This window comes from Penicillium mononematosum (genome assembly GCF_028829835.1).
Source record: "Penicillium mononematosum strain IBT 11891 chromosome Unknown utg000002l:1.0-8112719.0:1.0-8118358.0, whole genome shotgun sequence".
Taxonomy (NCBI): Eukaryota; Fungi; Ascomycota; class Eurotiomycetes; order Eurotiales; family Aspergillaceae; genus Penicillium; species Penicillium mononematosum.
The window spans coordinates 5,666,050-5,684,182 of NW_026643272.1; the positions used below are offsets into that span (position 1 = coordinate 5,666,050).

Here is an 18,133-nt window from a genome sequence, read left to right on the forward strand (position 1 = left end):
TTACTAGAGACCATACACTCCAAAGTACGATGGGTTCACTGCGGCGTTATGGAGCTTTCGGCCTCCGACTTAGGCCAAGTGGATGTTGGCAATGTTGCTCGGCGCACACGGACTCTGGGGCCCGCGGCCTGCGGACGGCAAAACACTGTCAGTTTAGCAATATTGGCAAGCTTGGCACATACAACATGATCCAAAATTGCTACCTACAATCCCAAATAATCGACATAGGACCTTTATAAGGACCATCACCACCACGAGGATCGCCTCCCTTTCTTACCAACGTCTCTCATTTGCAGGTCCGTGTACCTCTTCCTTACGACAATCTACCTGGGCCCAATCCTTTCCTCCTCGTACTTCTAACGGGCAAGGCCGGAGTTTCTAAAATGAATCCCCAGACACTCGGAGAGAAACTATCCGCAGAAGGGCCGCATGGGTCATTCGAAGATCCACTGGGACACGAGGGCGCAAGTTCACAGGAAGAGAATAGCAGAGGCTCGATTGCTGCATACTGGGTGGGTAGTAGTACACAACGGCGAGAAGACGCTGCTGACCATGAACGCAAAAGAAAATATTCAGCTACGCCAGTGAATTTGAATGGATGCTCCAAGCAATCGCTTGCTGTGCTGCAATAGCCTCTGGTGCTGGTGTAGCCCTTCAAAACCTCATCTTCGGGGAATTTGTGTCTGTTATCACCGACTTTGCGAAGCAGAAGTCAACTACGCAACAGTTTCGTGGAGATGCAAGCAAGCTAGCGTATGTTTCAAAACATACATTGTAAGGGATATATTCTTACTTTTGCAGCCTTTACTTCGTGTACCTCGGCATCGCACGCTTCATCCTGTCTTATCTCTACAACACGCTCCTCACATACGCAGCTTTTCGTGTTATTCGCAATATCCGACACAGGTATCTGAAAGCCGCCCTTAGTCAAGAGATCTCCTTTTTCGATTTTGGTACTGGAGGCTCCATCGCAGCGCAAGCGACCTCGAATGGAAAACTGATTCAAGCGGGCGTTGCCGAGAAAATCGGCCTATTGTTCCAGGGACTAGCTACCTTCGTGACAGCCTTTATTATCGCGTTCACAGTTCACTGGAAGCTGACACTCATCTGCCTCTGTATTGCACCGGCGACAATTATTGTGACAGGGTTTGTTGCCGCTGTCGAGGCTGGACACGAGACTCGAATACTCGAAATTCAAGCTCAGGCAAATTCTTTTGCAGAGGGGGTGCTCGCCGGTATTAAGGCTGTCAATGCTTTTGGAATGCAACCGAGTTTAGTTCACAAATTCGATGAATATTTGACTGAAGCTCACAAAGTTGGCAACAAGATATCACCCCTTTTTGGAGTCCTCTTCTCGTCGGAGTATGCAATTGTCTATCTTGGGTTTGGGCTTGCATTCTGGCAGGGGGTTAACATGGTCGCAAACGGAAACATCAAGTCTGTCGGGGACATTTTTACGTACGTTAGATCTGTGGACAAGATACATGCTCGCTGCTAATGCTAGTCATCAGGGTCCTATTGTCGGTGGTTATGGCAGCGATGAACCTGACAGCGCTAGCCCCTTACTCGATCGACTTTAGCAGGGCATCCTCTGCTGCGTCTCAGCTATTTAAAATCATTGATAGGAAGTCTGCCATTGATCCGTACAACGACTCAGGCCTTGAACCGCAAGCCATTGTCGGAGAGGTTGAGCTCAACGATATAACATTCTCATACCCCACCCGCCCTGGTGTCACCGTTCTGGAGAACTTCAGCCTGAGAGTACCTTCGGGCAAGGTGACTGCCTTGGTCGGTCCATCTGGTTCCGGAAAAAGCACCATAGTCGGACTACTTGAACGTTGGTATAATCCAGATTCTGGTTTGATCAAACTGGATGGAATACCGATTGACCAGCTGAAGCTAAACTGGCTCCGGAAAAACGTCCGACTTGTACAGCAAGAACCAGTGCTTTTCCAAGGGACCGTCTTTGAGAACATCCGGTATGGCCTAGTTGGAACACCATGGGAAAACTCTCCAAGAGAGGAACAATTGGAACGTGTCCAGGTGGCCGCACGGATGGCATTTGCACATGACTTTATCAGTGGACTGACTAAAGGCTACGACACAATGATCGGTGAGCGTGGTGGTTTATTGTCTGGAGGACAGAAACAGCGGGTGGCCATCGCTCGCAGTATCGTGTCGCAACCAAAGGTGCTTCTGCTAGACGAGGCGACCAGCGCCCTCGATCCTCAAGCAGAAGGCATCGTACAGAAGGCCCTGGATACGGCATCCATGGGACGAACGACAATCGTCATTGCTCACAAACTTGCAACTATTAGGAAAGCGGACAATATCGTGGTCATGAGCAAAGGTTGTATTTCAGAGCAGGGCACCCATGGCGCTCTAATTGCAAAAGATGGCATTTACGCACGCCTGGTCAAGGCGCAGAATCTCAAAGTCTCCTCCGCTGCAAACCCGGCCGACATAGAAGAAGAGAAGAACCGAACGCATGATGATACAGCATTGGCCACCACCATAACTGCCAATACCCTCGAGCGATACACCTCATCCGTTAGAGGCAATCTAGAGTCACTCAGAGAGCGCGACAATTATGACCACCACGAAACGGTGGGAATCTTGAAATCAATACAATATCTCGTCAGGGAATGCCCAGAGCTGATCTGGGCATATCTATTTGCTTTTCTCGGCTGTCTGGGAGCAGCCGCGGCGTATCCAGGCCAGGCCATATTGATGGCAAAGGTGGTCGACGTTTTCATGTTGGTTGGGGACGAAATGAAAAACAGAGGAAATTTCTTTGCGACTATGTTCATCGTCCTAGCTGCTGGCTGTCTAATTGCATACTTCACCATTGGCTATGCAACAAACACTGTTGCTCAACATTTGAGCCATTGGTTCCGTCGGCTTATGTTTGCCGATATGCTCCGACAAGATATCCAATTTTTCGATCGTCCCGAGAACACGACCGGCGCCTTGGTCAGCCAGATCGACTCATACCCGCAATCTGTCCTGGAGTTGATGGGCTTCAATATCGCTCTTGTCGTGATTGCTATGCTAAATCTCATGAGTTGTAGTATTCTTGCTATCGTCCACTCCTGGAAGCTTGGCCTGGTGGTCGTATTTGCTGGCCTTCCCCCTCTGGTATGCTCAGGTTTCCTCAAGATTCGACTGGATGCAAAACTTGACCGAAATATTTCAAAGAGGTACTCGGCCAGCTCATCAATTGCCTCGGAGGCCATAAATGCCATCCGAACTGTTTCTTCTCTTGCTATAGAGGGAAACGTTCTCCGCAAGTACACTGCAGAACTAGATCATGCAGTAACCAACTCCGTGAAGCCCATGGCTTCCACGATGATCTGTTTCGCTTTAACACAAAGTATTGAATACTGGTTTATGGCCCTTGGGTTCTGGTACGGATGCCGCTTACTATCATCTGGCGACATCAGCATGTATGATTTCTTCGTTGCTTTTTTGGCCGTCTACTTCTCCGGTCAAGCCTCGTCACAGATATTTCAATTTTCAACCAGCATCACCAAGGGAGTCAACGCCGCCAACTATATTTTCTGGCTTCACCAGCTTGAGCCAACTGTACAGGTGACGCCTGACAACCATGACAATGACCCGACATTTACCTGGCCAATCAATGTCGACAACATCCGCTTTGCCTATCCACTACGACCAGCCACACCAGTACTAAGAGGCGTTAACATCAAGGTATGGTAAAGAACCGGATGCACCTTCAGCTAACAATGACTGACAATCACACAGATTGATAAAGGACAGTTCATCGCTTTTGTCGGTGCATCTGGTTGTGGCAAATCCACAATGATCGCCATGCTCGAGCGTTTTTATGACCCAACCGTCGGCATGATCCGTATCAACACACTTGGTCTTGCAGATTTGAACCCTGTACTCTATCGGAATGCCGTTGCTCTCGTCCAGCAGGAGCCAACCCTTTTCCAGGGCACGATCCGCGATAACGTAGCTTTGGCGTAGCCAGAGACAACACAAACCCTGTGACTGCGCCTTGCTTGAAGTTAGGGCTTCACAATGTCTCAGATGACATTATCGAGTCTGCACTACGCGCTGCGAACGCATGGGACTTTGTCTCGTCCCTACCGGAAGGTCTCTCCACACCTGCTGGCTCCGGCGGAACACAGCTATCCGGTGGCCAAAGACAGCGTATTGCCATCGCCCGCGCCCTGGTCCGTCAACCGAAGATCCTTTTACTGGACGAGGCAACCAGTGCACTTGACACTGAGAGCGAAAAGATTGTTCAGAACGCGCTCGAGGAGGCTGCAAAAACATCCAACAGGATAACTGTTGCCGTGGCACATCGTCTAAGTACGATTAAGGATGCAGATGTGATTTGCGTCTTTCAGGATGGAAGAATCGCGGAAATCGGATCCCACGATGAGCTCTTCTTGCGTGGAGGATTGTACCGCAAGATGTGTGAGGCCCAGGCCTTGAGTTAGGTCTGCACCTTCTGGTTCTCTTCATGTACTAACTGGGCAAGTTATCAATTCCTTCTATATGTCCTACCGGTGTGGATTAGTAGTCGCATGTAATCTTGGCCTATGTTCGTAGTCGATCATGATAAGATCTACAGCGTAAGGGGGATCATGAAAAAGGCAGTACAATGTGGATTGTAATGTGTAAACTATGAAGATGGAAGAAAGGGTAGTACTAGACTACATACATGGGAAGAAACGTCATGTGACACTAGGGAGATTCAACAGATCAAGAAACATAGCACAATATTGAGTAAGATTGGAGACGGGCGGTATCTTTGAGCGGGGGCGTATATAGAACATATATTACGTATTCTTGCATGATTACGCGATAGATTAATATCGAAGAAGATATCGGGTTGGATAATGGGGATGCTGCGCGCACAACAATGTATTTAGCCAGACCCTTCAGGAAAGCCCAAGACATGGTCCTCCTGTCTAGCTGTTGGGAATGAGGACTGCTCATTCCATGTCAAGCAATAGACTAGGGGGCCTTTCATTCGTTAGATCCAGTGTGTCCTCGATAGTAGCTGGTGAAAGGATCACTTCTTTCATGTCGAGAAAAGACCACCAGTTGTTACGCTTCCCATGGAAAAATATCGAGGCACTCTCAATACGGTATGGTCGATAATGAATAGTAGATATGCCATTACTAGGACTGCCAAACTAGATTACCACCAGTGGTGATATGCTCATCCTTCCTTTCTTCTTTGTATTCCTTTTTGGGCTAGTATTGGATTCGTGGGTTCCCGGTTCAGGAAGAGGGGCCGAAATCTCGTCCATAGCCACAGGATTATCCTCTTGAACGACGGGTGAGGCAGAAATTTCAGACTCAGTAAATGACCTCACGTCACATAGAGATTCCTCGGAGATATCGCTCGTAGGATGGCCGCCCATTGTAGAGCTTGGCTTTCCCTTGACTCTCCCGCGATTCGTGTGATACAATCTGCTGGCATGTCAAACACACTTACCGGTGACAACATATCCGAGGGCGAGGAGATCAGTTTCTCTTCGACAACTTCATTGGCGATATCGTCAATGAATCTTTTTACAGCGACCTGGTTATTAAATTAATCACAGATTCACTGTCCAAAGCATAGGTAATGTGTTACCTTGTAAAAAGCTAGCATACAGCCTAACGCCTCAATAGATGCGAAACGCACCATATTTGGGTTAGATTGTTGCAGAATGGCTTTGAGAAGTTGATCAAGGTTCGGAGAATGCTCCGAGATGTAAGGCTCCTTTAACCCCTTGACGCCAAAAAACTGTTCAAGAGTTATGCTAAGCTCGCTTTCCCGGCGGCCTGATCTGATCTTTTTGGGGGGTTTCGGTGAAATAGTGGTTATAAGTAATTGGGTGCCGTTTTTGGTGTGGCATAAGTAGCTCCTTTGCTTTTTGGTCGATCTTCTGTTTGGTCAAGTCGCAGGCCGGGATAATAATCTCCTCGGTGAGTGCGGCAGATGTGGCATCATCGGTCAGATAGTTAACTACCAGAATGAGAAAATCTTTAGCAGCGGTCCATATACTTTCTGTGAGACTGCTCGTGAGATTTTCCCAAGGAGAACATTGTTCCAGGAACAGATCACGGACAATCATAGGTTTCAATGTCCCAGGTAGTTCTCGGCCCCTTGTTCTGTTGAGGAGGTGGCTAATATGTTTAATATACTCCCCACGGGTGGTCCCGACCTGATTTTTAGCGGGAATCTGTCCATCGTTGGATTCACAAATGCGTCGGTAGTGGCCCCGCCGGCTCATACGCTCAGTAAATTCTTCATTCAGGTTCCGCATCACCGCTCGTATTCTTTTATGATATCCGTTGGTCGAGTGGGCGTCCTCAAAAAAAGGGATGATTCTAAGTACCATCGACGGCCGCCTTCACGAGCCACTGAAGAGACTGACTGACACCTAGAAGATATGACTGTTTTTCATTGATAGTGCTCCGTGGTTCCCCAAGTCTTTTGAGTTGGGACATGCAACAGTGGGTCATGGCTTTGATTTCTTCGATCAAGCTTGGAAGCTTGGTAGCGATCTGTGAAAGAAGTAGTTTGCTCAGTCGTGTACGCAGGCTGTCGATTCCAACGAGTGACCGTGGCATGTTCTCCCATACGCTTGTGGAGAAAAATTCCTATTCCTCCAATTCACGGTGTTCTAATGTCCATTGCCCTTTCTCCATATCCATATTCTTCAAAACATACCATCCAAACCGGAATTCCACGTTCTGATTTTTAGCGAGTGACACAACCATGGTCTCGCTCTCTGACCCTGGTACAAGGGTATCAAGCTTGGTAATCACACCGAGGGTGCGCTTCCCGGATGGGTCAGCATCCCTTGCCAGCTTGAGGATAACCTGGTTGGCAAAATCATTCTTTGCAGATACAACAGCGAGGATGACACTGCGAGGCTCTTTCATATAAGACTGCACGATATCTTGGACAAGGTGGACATCTGTCGCAGACTGTTGCTTGGTTTCCGAATGGACAAGTCCAGGTAGGTCCACAATAGTCAAATGAGGGTGGTCAGGACCGGAGACCTCCACCCGAAGAAGATCGTTCGAGACGGCCTTTCCGTACATTGTTATTCCCACGACCCCTTTGGCCTTTTCAATCCAGATAGGTAGGCCCTCAAAGTCATCCAACTCCTCATAAAAGTCGCCAAGCGACCGTTGCTCGATATCACTACGCGTCTGATGCGGAACAATGGATACACGAACACCACTTTGGGGATATTTTCGAAGGACGAGCTCGGTAGGGAATCGCGTGCACAGATTGCTCCTAACAGGAAATGACACTCCAGATATAGCTTCAGTAACGGAACTTTTGCCGGAAGACTGATCACCACAGGCTATGAATTGTGGCAAAGTGATATAGTGGCTGATCCCCTGAGAACGGAGAGTATCGATAGAATTCAGAAGGTCCAGCTGATCCTCAGTGCAAAGCTCACGTAGAGCATCGGTTTGGAAGTTTTTCAGAACCACTGTAGAAGTCTGAAGGGGAATTTCAGTTCTGTTATTAAGCCCATCACGCCCATGAGCAAGTTAATGACCATTTGCTATTTTATGTCATCTCTACAACGTCCATTAACGTCGTTTACACGATGGCAGAGCCTGTTAGTTTTGCTTATGGGTTAATCACTTTGGCTACTTTTGCTTTCCAGTCTAGTGTTAAGCTCCATGACACCATCAGGAGCTTCGGCACCCATTTGAGGCGTGTTTGCGACCTAGTCCCTATTTTCCACACCCTATGGTCGTATGTACCGGTTTATGTACAGAGGATAATCAAGTATCGACTGTTAGTATATGAGCGAGCTCGCGCGACCGGACAAAGGTGAGTGCGCTATAGGTAGGGGTGAGAAGCTGGGTGACAAGCGGGTGAGAACCACCCTAGGTAGCGTGACGCCCATACTGACCTCCTCAAGTGACACGGAGCGCGATATGATTGGATTACAAGTTGACGCGCTGTTTCGTGCGCAGAAATTATTATAATGTCACGGCATGTATAGATCTATGTGTCAGGACGTCTCATACACGAACAAAACATTAACGCCCCGTTGGATCTGACCAGGTCGTCCTAGAACCACCGAACCACCCGCTATCGGCCATCACACCAAAGAGAAATGCGATAGAAAGAGAGTCAAGATCACAGTGTGCAAAGATTGCTAGTGCCTAATCCAACGGAGCCTTACCAGATAGGGAAGGAGCAGTGGATGTGGCTTTCATTATGGGAGCTCATAATTTCATCCTTCCTGTTAGCGAAAGCTGGTGAAAACCGTACTACGTGCCTGAAGACTGCTAGTGACTAGTTCAGTATGATCGGCGAGTCTACTTGTGGACCGGAAATTGGTGCTAAGACGTACCGGGATATTGTTCCTAAAATAGAGGGCTTTTCCGGCTACGCGTGGAGTAGGACCCAATATCAAATACTGCATAGGCTTTGCGCTAATGGGTGAATCCTTATGCTACTAACTGCTGTAACCGGTGACCACTAATTCCTGCAACGCGATGAAGCCCCTTAATTTGAGACCAACCAGGAACTGGACTGCAACATATACTGCAGATCACTCCAAGCGATACGAAATATAGATTACGTACCTGCCTTGCGGGTACCTTGTGTGGTGAAATGAACGTTGGGATTCGTGGACTTGTGGAGTTCTGTTCTTGGCGGGCGATCGTTCTAAATTAAGCTTCACCAAGCCTTGGGGGTGATGTATTGGACTGTGGCTTGCGGATTACTTGGCTACTTTAATTTATTATTATATGCAGATATTGATTTCCTGAATGCTCTGTAGACGCAAGTAATGGTCTCCTTGAAAGCTCGGCCTGTCGAGCTCTCTACTCTCTGATTCCAACTGCTCAGTTAGGGCTTACTGTAAAAAACTATGTCATATCTCAACCCATGTTCCGGAATGCGTTGGGGATCTATAGCTACGGCAATGCATCTGTATAGCGGCTTATTCTGCCTATAATGACCTATACTTGCACCGGCACAGCCGGACCTCAAAGCGCACTATTGCATAGCTAGCTGGTGGGAGAAGTGTTTGCTTGAATTGTCAGAACCTACAACACAGAAACTCGAGATGCTTTGTCTGTATACGCGTAATATCGACGAAGGATCGTCCTCAGACTGCGTGGTAAGGGAAAAGGAGCTTCGTATACCGGGCGGGTTGGTCTAGTATGGGACAATAGCATAGTCAAGCTCACCAAGCTCAGTACCTTTGGGCTCTATAGATGGATGGCCTTGAAACTATAAAGGGTTACTAGATCCCTACAACCTCAGTTATTCATCTACAATCAATTAGCACTCCTTACCAACTAAACTATCATCAATCCTTACATCCTTTCCTATTTCCAACCACCAACCGCAAAAATGAAGGCCACTTTCGTTGTTTCCGTCATGGTTGCCAGCCTTGCCATGGCTTCTCCTACCCAGCCTCAGCCTACCCCTGCTTGCACGGTGGACAACGACTGCAAGCCCAACGAGCAGTGCAACAATGTTGGACAGTGCATTCCAATCAAGACCACTCGTGATGCTGCTCTGGTCAAGGTCGGTCAGGCTTGCCAGTTCACTAGCGACTGTGTGAAGGGTCTTGTCTGTGACCAGGACAAGAACATCTGCGATGTCCTCAACACCCACAACAAGCGTGGTGTAAGTGACACCAGACAATTACCCATAATCCTTTTCTCATGAACCTATATAGGACATCCTCTCCCAGATAGGTCAGGACTGTAAGACCACCAAAGACTGTGTGAAGGGTCTCGTCTGTGACGAGGTCAAGCAGACCTGTGACGCCCCCAACAACAAGCGTGACAACGTTCCCCAGCTCCAGCAGTGCAACACCACTACTGACTGTGCCAAGGATGATGTCTGTGACCAGGACAAGAACGTCTGTATTGCTCCCAACAACAAGCGCTCCGAGGTATGTTCTACCTTTTCGCATGAGTATAACCTAAGGGTACTGACTTATTTTGGAGGGTAATGACCAGTGCCAGACCGACGATGACTGCCCCAAGCAGGACACTTGCCAGGTTATCGTAAGTGGATGTGTTCTCGCTGATATTAGGACGCAGTACCTAACAATATTCTGCAATAGAAGGGCAACAAGGTCTGCGCTGCTCCCCAGCCTAACCCGTCCAACTAAATGTCCAAAAATCGGGTTTGAGCCGGATTTGGGAGCTGGAGACAACACCTAGCACTAAATGAACATTGATGGTGTGGAGGATCGTCGAGTTTTATACAACAGTTACAACAGATTTGTATCGTCTACATGTGTATTCCAATTTGGGATCCCTTGCATTAGGCGTGATTTCTTCTTTTTCTGTCTGAAGTGGCAGTCCATTCGTTCTTTAAACTACATATAAAATATTTGAACCGGGTTTCTTTTGATTTTGGAACAGTTAAGTGGCTTTACAGAAGTCTACTCCACATATAGTTAGAGGGCCTATTATATTTTAGATAGTTAAAAAAGAAGAATTAGAATTATTAAGGTATATAGTTTTTAGGTGTAAGGCCTATTAACCGGGTAAGATATGACACTTGGGACTACTACATTCGCTATCAAACAAACCGTTATTATTCCGTAATTGCCGCTCTCGTTTCAATCTCACTTCCTCCATGAGACGATCAAGCTTTTATACAGATCAGGTCTGATCTAGGGGAAGAAAGACCTGGGGAGATCTGGGAGTGACCTGGGACTGGAGACAGACGTACTATTGAGCAAAGTGTAGAGAGTAAAGTTAATACTGCTGTTAGGTTCAAGCAGCTTATGGGGTAGGTCAAAACAAGACGTTAAATGCGGTGGGGAAAATGGTGGTACTTTACCCTGGTTTCCTTATTTCCTATCTCTCGCATCTCTATTTAATCCCTTCATCTCCGTTTTGCTTTCTCCTCCTATCCATCTCCCTCTGCTCCATTCCGTCTCATTCGGCAGGTTTATCACGAAATAATCAATACGAGGTACCAACCATGGCAAAGTAAGATAGTATCCCTAAGATACTCTCTTAGAATCTCCACTAACATTTCTAGTGCCGCACCGACTACTATCCCCGTTGCCCGGCATAGGGAATCCGTAGGTTCCCCCGGCGATTAGGTTGAGCTCGCCCTTCGCCTTCCTTACCCCGCTACCCGCCGGAGCCAAATGATTTTAAGCCTAACCCTACAAACCCTCTGCTAGGAGGAGATAGTCTATAAGTCGACCCTCCGCGAAATAATTCACTAGGGTAGAGAGGAGTCCTTTCAAGCAATTGGGGAATCTATCCGGAGAGTAGAAGCGTTATTTATTTTTATAACTAGCGTTAAACCTAACGTCCAGTACGACTATTGCCTCTAAGGATATGGAGTCTTTCCCGTTTATATCGTGAACCACCAGGCCGGCGTACCAAACGACTGCGCAGACTGCTGGTAGGCCGGTTCGAACGGATGCCAGCGATGTTTTTTTAACTACCCTGTGGTTAACCCATTCGCCCAAAGGGTAGCTGCTATGCGTGGCGACTTTGATCGCCTCCTACAGCCCCTCCGGTCCACCTCCAGCTCTAGTTGCAGCTGGAACCCGCCTGGATGAATTTAGCTCCTTACAGAAAGACACATACTACATCAAACAATGCCGCACCACCAACGTGACAGGTGATGTGTGTAACGGTGTGGCGGCTGTTTGCAACTGGAAGACGCGATACGATATCAATGACAACACCGTCGACAGCAAAGATCTTCGTATGGAGGAGTTCATGATTATAGGTGTTCAAGGTTCCTTTCTTGAGTCTGGTGACTCTGGCTCACTTGTTATGGATTCGACCGGGGCCGTTGCGGGCCTCATATTCGCCGACTACAGACACAACTTCCAGGCCGTCGCACTTGCATTACTAGTCCCAGATCTTATTGACACGATGAAGGCTCGACTCAAGGCTCCAGTCTCTCTACGCCTTCCATAATTTCCTTGCTTTGATCATTCTTAACCTACCCCTTACAAGCTTTTTGTCACTGTAAAGGAATGGCAAGATCATTCTATAAATGATCACTTGCCCAAATTCCAATGCCCATATTGCGAAAGTGCCCATTTCAATTCCCTGGCAGGAATAACGAGTCACTTTCAGCTCGATCATCCCAACATATCTGATGATGAACTTGTTGATGCCTTAACCGAGTCTCCAGTTCACATCATGGGGGTTACAGACTGCCCACTCTGTGATTCCGAAGGCCCGCGGGACCTCGGGTACGAAGGATATGTTGAAAACGACCTATTGAGAGATATGTAGGAAGTTAAGACGTAAGAAGGGATGGGGGATTAAAATAGACGGAGAGCATGCGACTATATGGACAATCTGATCTACGATCAGAAGGTAGGGGAAACTTCTCATTTAACTGGATTTGCAGGTCCTTACACTTGACCGACTACGTACTGACTTTACTCTATAATTCCCTTCCACATGTAACCAAGTACATACGACCATAGGGTGTGGAAAATAGGGCTTCCCGTCCGCTCAGCCGTACTCAAGCCACACGCCGGTGAGTTAGTAGTTGGGTGGGTGACCACCAGCGAATCCTCACTGTTGTATGTTTTTGTTTTTGTTTTCCTTCTTTGCTCGTTGGGCTGAATTTAGAGAGTTTATGTAGGAGGTGTTGGTTGATGGGGGTTGATTGGTATGAGCAGTTGCCCGGTCAGAGGACTGCTACTCTGGATTTGATTTCCATTAAGAACCCAAGAATTCTCATCCCAACAGTATACTTATTTCCGAGCAGCAACGTTCACATCAATTTCAGATACGGTCAGATATTCAGTTCTTATTATCCTAGCCCTTATTAGACGCAAAAAACCAGTGCGGAAAGTATTCTGATTCTGATTCGCTACATCATATCGTCGTTCGCTAATATGAAACGCACCATGATTCGGTCGTTATAATATTATATCTAATATTTGGTTTGGCCAAGACAATTTCAATTCATGATCGTTAATTCCCCAAGGATTATAGAGAATAGTGCCAAATTTGGTGCGTACTAAAGAACATACTACTACTATTTTCAAGGCCATCCTACACTGAAGTTGCTAGGTCTTCTGGCCATCCAGATCAAGCAGATCAAACCGTGAGACCAGATAGGACTGTCTTCGTGAAATAGGAAGCTATAGACGTAGTTACGACGTAAATAGTACACATTTGGCAGGCACGAACCTACTAGGTAGAAGGTATATCGTCTTTCCCCCAGTCCCCCTGGTGCTTTTTCATCCAACAACATTCTCATCATGGACTGTAGTACTACCATTACCTTTCGCACACTCGTGCAAGTGTCCTCTACGCTCCCCACGCCTCCTCCCTCCGCTGTCCCCTCCACCCCCTCCGCCATCAACAACCTGGCAAAGTTGCCAGCACCCCTTTGGGGGGGTAATCCTCGTCGTCGTGACCTTCCTCTGCGGCGGCATCTTCTTCTTCTTCTTCAAGAAGAAGAAGAAGGAGGAAAAGGGCGAGGAGGGGGCCGAGGCTCCCGCAAAGACCGAAGAGATCCCGTAAGTTAAAGACCATGATCCCCGTAGAAGCCCTTTTGGGAGGTCTTTTGGGAGGTCTTTTGGAAGGTCTTTTGGAAGGTCTTTTGGAGGTCTTTTGGGAGCTCTTTTGGAGTGTCTTTGTGCATATTGGCTGACATCCCGTGGCACAGATTGGATGACTTGACTCCGGACGTCCCAAGTCCCCAAGCGGCGCTCACCGCCGACTGGCTCCGAGCGAGACAGGCAGGTAAGTTACGGCTCAAGAGCCTCACCATTACTCCTATGCCATAGTAGTAAACGCTGACGATTGTGGATCATCAAGGCGACAACAGTCGCCCCCTCCGCGTCTTGGTGGAGCCACGAGGTCCCAATGTCGCCCAGCCCGCCGCCGACAGCCTGGCTGTCGACGAGGGTGTCAAGTTCGTCCCGGTCCCCCCGGGATACGGAGTCCCTGCCTCGGGCCGCCCCGCCTCCCGCGCCCGCCCCTCCCCGCCCCTCCCGCCCCGCCACCCCGACCACCCCCGCCCGCCGGCCAGACGGCTCGCGCGCCTCCGAGGCCGCCAGCCCCCGGCTCATTAGGCTAGACCCCGCTGGCGCCGCAGCCATCACGACCTCCTTGCGCAACGCCGGGCACGGAGGCAGGGAGTTGGTCGGCTGGCAAGGTGCCTCCCTGTCATGAAGGGGTCCTCAGTCGACGGCGTTCCTCTCTTGTTTTGACCGTTTTCTTCACTCCGAGAACCTTAGCGAGGTGAGCTGAATGAAAACGGAAGTATCACGTATATTGGAGACGGAGAGGCGATGTTTTTGTGGCGTTCCTCTGGGCTTTTTGACCGGTTTTGCTTCTCTCCGAGAACCTCAGTGAGGTGAGATGAAGGAAGAAAACTGGGTGATGATGTGAGGCGGAGGTGAGAGTGAAGGGGAGGGGAGGGCGGGTTGATCCGATTTGTTTTTTGGTTGTTTTTTTTTTTTTGGTTTTTGTTCTTTGGTTCGGTTTTATCTTTATTCTTTTTGGTGTTTTTGGTCTTTTCCTCTTGGTCGACTGGCCCTCTTCGGAGGTGACCATGCCTGAATTTATACTGCCGGCGCCTTGGGGCACCGTGATTTTCCTCCTGGACCTGCATTTCGCTGTTCACTGTAGACCCTTTGTCCACCAGCGTTAGATCTTGTACTAATCCTCATTGATCTATCATCATGATAGATTTAAAAGGTATTTGAAGGAGTATTGAGTATTGGACTTACGGATTTTGATATAAAATCTATCTCATGGGGGAGCGAAGTTTAAGAAAGGATGGCATTGGAATCTTAAAAGCACACTGAAGCAATCCATACACCAAGCACATATCCACATGGATAGTTCAAGTCGGTAGAAAGCAAGATAAACACCAATATTCGGCAGTCTAGTCATAATTTGATCACTCCAGACATCACTTTACCATTCAAGGTTGAGCTGAATGCTTCAAAATTCTCTTCCAAAAGCTCCTGGGTGGCTTTGTGGCAGCATCATGAGTCGTCTTCGAAACACTGGCTGTATCATTGGATTGAAGGCTTTGGCCAAGTTTATCATTGATCTTATCCACCTTTGCCGACAGCTCGAAGAACCGGTCGGAAGAGCACGGAGAGTCGCACGTGCAATCTCCAGCTCCCTGTATTTGTTTGGTCCCCAAAGGGCGCTGAGAATTGTATCCACAGTCCCTGTAGCAGTCGCCGTGGTCCTCGTGGTCCCGAGCCAGCTGGTGTCGCATCTGCTGGTTTGCATCCTCCCGCCCTAAAGAAGCATAGGTCCGGTTGAACTCACTATCAGTGAGTCTTTCCATAGCGGTATAGAGTCCGGTGTTCCGAACGGTGCGTTCTTTATAAATATTTCCCAACTCTGTAGCAACCTGCACCCCCTCTGCACATAACTGACCCAACTCTTGAAATAACTCCGCAAGCATAAGGTAATCAGTGTCGGTGGGGTTTTTCTTTCCTAGGTTATAGAGTTCTGTCCCCCATTTTATAAATCGTTGGGCTAATATCCGGCGGGTATGCTCGTTCTCAATAACAGAGGTGAGTACATCTTGGCTTGGCTGGCAGGGGTCGTATTGAGGAGGGGGGTCGTCGCAGCAGGGGACTGTCTTTGGTTCTTGGCTTTCAAAAAGTTCGGACATTTTCAGGTATGATTAAACGAGACTTGTATAGTTGGAAGCTTTTGTATCAGGGAGGAAATAGAAATGAAGACAAAAGGATCCCTGGATTTTAAATAGCTGAAGAAACATATCTGTATCCTGGCTTCTATTACCCGCCAGCCGCCGCCTAATATGGATTCCAGAGCCATGGTAGCTAATTCGAGCTCCGCTAACCTAACAGGCTCTGTATAACCTTTTCTTAGAGCCGATCCCCTTTCAAGTATGGTGTGTTTTAGAGAGGGGATTGCTCCAAAACTGGCAAAGACATGGACCATGGTTATACTAGTCCTTTCAAACAAACGACGACAGGTTTTCAACTCCACAATTTCTATAATATATATGGGCATAGCATCCGTGGATACACCTTAGCTTAACTAATCTCAAAGAAAATAGAACACAATTGTTTTCATACGTTATTATTGCAACGACTAAAGGGGGTTCACAGAATGCTTTAAAGATTGAAGCGAGTTCAAGCAACAAACAGTCAAGGCATTACATAAAACAAAAGAGCAAGTGGCACTCTGTGAAGCAAAAGACAACCAAAAGAGGACACAGTGGCTAGAAAACAATTGTAGCATTGCTATTCCAGGCTAAACTGCCGAGGTCCTTGCGGCTTTGGTGTGTTGCGAAGTCAAGGATCCGTGAGCCCTTGATATACACCGTGGTTCCCAATATCTCGACCTGCATTTCATCTTGCCTGCTCAGGATTTATTTTGGCAGTGGGTATCCCGTGGGGAGTGGCACCGGTATTCTGAGGTTGATCGCTCCTTGGGCCCGATTTTGGATCATACTGGACACAATGTCTGCATAGATGTGCATGCAAAGCGGAAATACTGTAGCCAACGGCAACGCATAGAGCTATACCTAGGGAACCGAGAAAATTTGGTAGACCACTTGAGCATATGCACTTAGCAGCAGTGTCGGCCATCTTGATTCAAAGTCTGGATATGGTTAGGAAGTTGGCGAAGCAAAATGGAGAGATACTGAAAGAATAGATATGCGCAATCACGACGTAATCAATACCACGCGACCACTTATGGATAATGACCCATAACTTACATACAGGTACTATTCCCAATTAGGTTGAAGTTATTTGACTTCATCATCTCCTCTAACACTGTGACGAAAGCACTAGATATGACACACGGCTGAGACAACACATCTCAGAAAATGAACAACATTGTCAACGGCGAGGGCACTCCCCAATGTGAGATTTCTCAAAGTCCGGTATTGCCCATCTCTCCATCCATTCACATCTTAAAATATCCTTCGCATTTAACCGCTTCTCCGGCTCAAAGGACAGCATCGACTCTAACATATGTAAAATGGCAGCTTTCTCTTCTGCATCAAACCCCGGGATTCCAGCCTGCTGCCGTGGGATTTGAATGTGCTTTTCAAAGCGGTCTTCCCAAGACCTCGCCTGCCGACCTTGATTTGGTTCTCCTCTTTCATCGAAGTATTCGTCGCGTGCCTCCCATTTCCCCCACCACCGTGAAGGTAACTTCCCTAGAGTATCAACCTGCTCGGCGGTGATATCATCCGGCGTAGCAAGTATATCCTCGAACAAGGGGCGCTGGCCGAGTATTATCCATATCGAACAGGCGAGTGTCCAGATATCAGCTGAAAAGGAAAGGCCGCGTTCTGGCTCAAATCTGGCTTCAGGTGGTACAAATGATATAGGGGTTTGCGAGCTATATCAGCACTCCATAAGGGGTCTGTATGCCTCTCGAAAATCACTAAGTAAGACTCTAGATTCTGAAGGAGTGAATTTCTCTGAAGCTTTTCCAAGCCAGATTGGAGGGACAACGCTAGATGGAACCCCAGGGTCGAGGGGCTGACCATCCAAACGACTAACTGGCTCTAATGCTGGCGAACGGTATTTTTCGTATACCTCCTCAATTGAGAGCTGATCGAAATCGGCTTGGAGACAAGAATGTTCCCGCCATGAATGTCTGACATAGGTATCCGTATCGTATAAGCATAAGGTTGTAAATGGGTTGTAAAGCTGTAAAGAATGTTGACTAACCTCCATGAACAACTCCTTTACTGTGGATGTACTCGATGGCTAGCACAAGTTGCACAATAAGTGACCGAGCAGTCGTAGCTTGAAAGATGCGTTTATATGACCCTCCCTTCGCACCAGAGACACTGCACCTTGCTAAGGTTGTTACATAACAAGGGTGGGTGCCGTTAGGGCCATGAAGGACGAATCCGTCCTTGATAGAGGGCATCGTTGCCATTTTACTACCCGGGTGGTCAGGTGGGGAAGAGTCGTTGAGGTGATTGAGAATATCAACCTCTCGATTGTTTGACTCCGCTGTTCCAACTTTGACCGCCACGTACGTACTCGACTGGTAGTCCCGGCAGAGCCACGTGGTTGAATAGGCTCCATAGCCTAGCTTGTGGACGACTCGGTATCGGGATTGAAGAACATCTCCTATCAGGATAGGGTGATATCCACCAGGCTGGTAGTTTTCAAGATCCTCGACCTCA

The 18,133-nt window shown here is 47.9% G+C and overlaps 6 protein-coding genes across 6 annotated transcripts; 4 read left to right on the forward strand and 2 right to left on the reverse strand.

Moving 5' to 3' along the window:
* Positions 1-383: 383 nt before the first annotated feature.
* On the forward strand, positions 384-4,472 carry N7519_003937 (ABC transporter ATP-binding protein; the record flags this gene model as incomplete). The annotated part of the gene is made up of 6 exons (XM_057290713.1): positions 384-512; positions 566-753; positions 802-1,458; positions 1,512-3,711; positions 3,766-3,978; positions 4,035-4,472. 6 exons carry the CDS (start codon positions 384-386, stop codon positions 4,470-4,472), a joined length of 3,825 nt encoding a protein of 1,274 aa, XP_057151915.1.
* Positions 4,473-6,633: 2,161 nt separating this feature from the next.
* N7519_003938 (dynamin family protein) lies at positions 6,634-7,706 on the reverse strand (the record flags this gene model as incomplete). Its single annotated transcript, XM_057290714.1, has 2 exons — positions 6,634-7,481; positions 7,649-7,706. The coding sequence occupies 2 exons, from the start codon at positions 7,704-7,706 to the stop codon at positions 6,634-6,636; spliced, it is 906 nt and encodes a 301-aa protein (XP_057151916.1).
* Positions 7,707-9,370: 1,664 nt separating this feature from the next.
* Positions 9,371-10,142, forward strand: N7519_003939 (uncharacterized protein; the record flags this gene model as incomplete). The annotated part of the gene is made up of 4 exons (XM_057290715.1): positions 9,371-9,649; positions 9,702-9,920; positions 9,976-10,035; positions 10,095-10,142. 4 exons carry the CDS (start codon positions 9,371-9,373, stop codon positions 10,140-10,142), a joined length of 606 nt encoding a protein of 201 aa, XP_057151917.1.
* A 624-nt stretch (positions 10,143-10,766) lies between these two features.
* N7519_003940 (uncharacterized protein) lies at positions 10,767-11,928 on the forward strand (the record flags this gene model as incomplete). Its single annotated transcript, XM_057290716.1, has 2 exons — positions 10,767-10,771; positions 11,568-11,928. The coding sequence occupies 2 exons, from the start codon at positions 10,767-10,769 to the stop codon at positions 11,926-11,928; spliced, it is 366 nt and encodes a 121-aa protein (XP_057151918.1).
* Positions 11,929-12,938: 1,010 nt separating this feature from the next.
* On the forward strand, positions 12,939-14,054 carry N7519_003941 (uncharacterized protein; the record flags this gene model as incomplete). Its single annotated transcript, XM_057290717.1, has 4 exons — positions 12,939-12,984; positions 13,247-13,496; positions 13,646-13,722; positions 13,798-14,054. 4 exons carry the CDS (start codon positions 12,939-12,941, stop codon positions 14,052-14,054), a joined length of 630 nt encoding a protein of 209 aa, XP_057151919.1.
* An 857-nt stretch (positions 14,055-14,911) lies between these two features.
* N7519_003942 (uncharacterized protein) lies at positions 14,912-15,622 on the reverse strand (the record flags this gene model as incomplete). Its single annotated transcript, XM_057290718.1, has 1 exon — positions 14,912-15,622. The coding sequence occupies one exon, from the start codon at positions 15,620-15,622 to the stop codon at positions 14,912-14,914; it is 711 nt and encodes a 236-aa protein (XP_057151920.1).
* Positions 15,623-18,133: the final 2,511 nt, after the last annotated feature.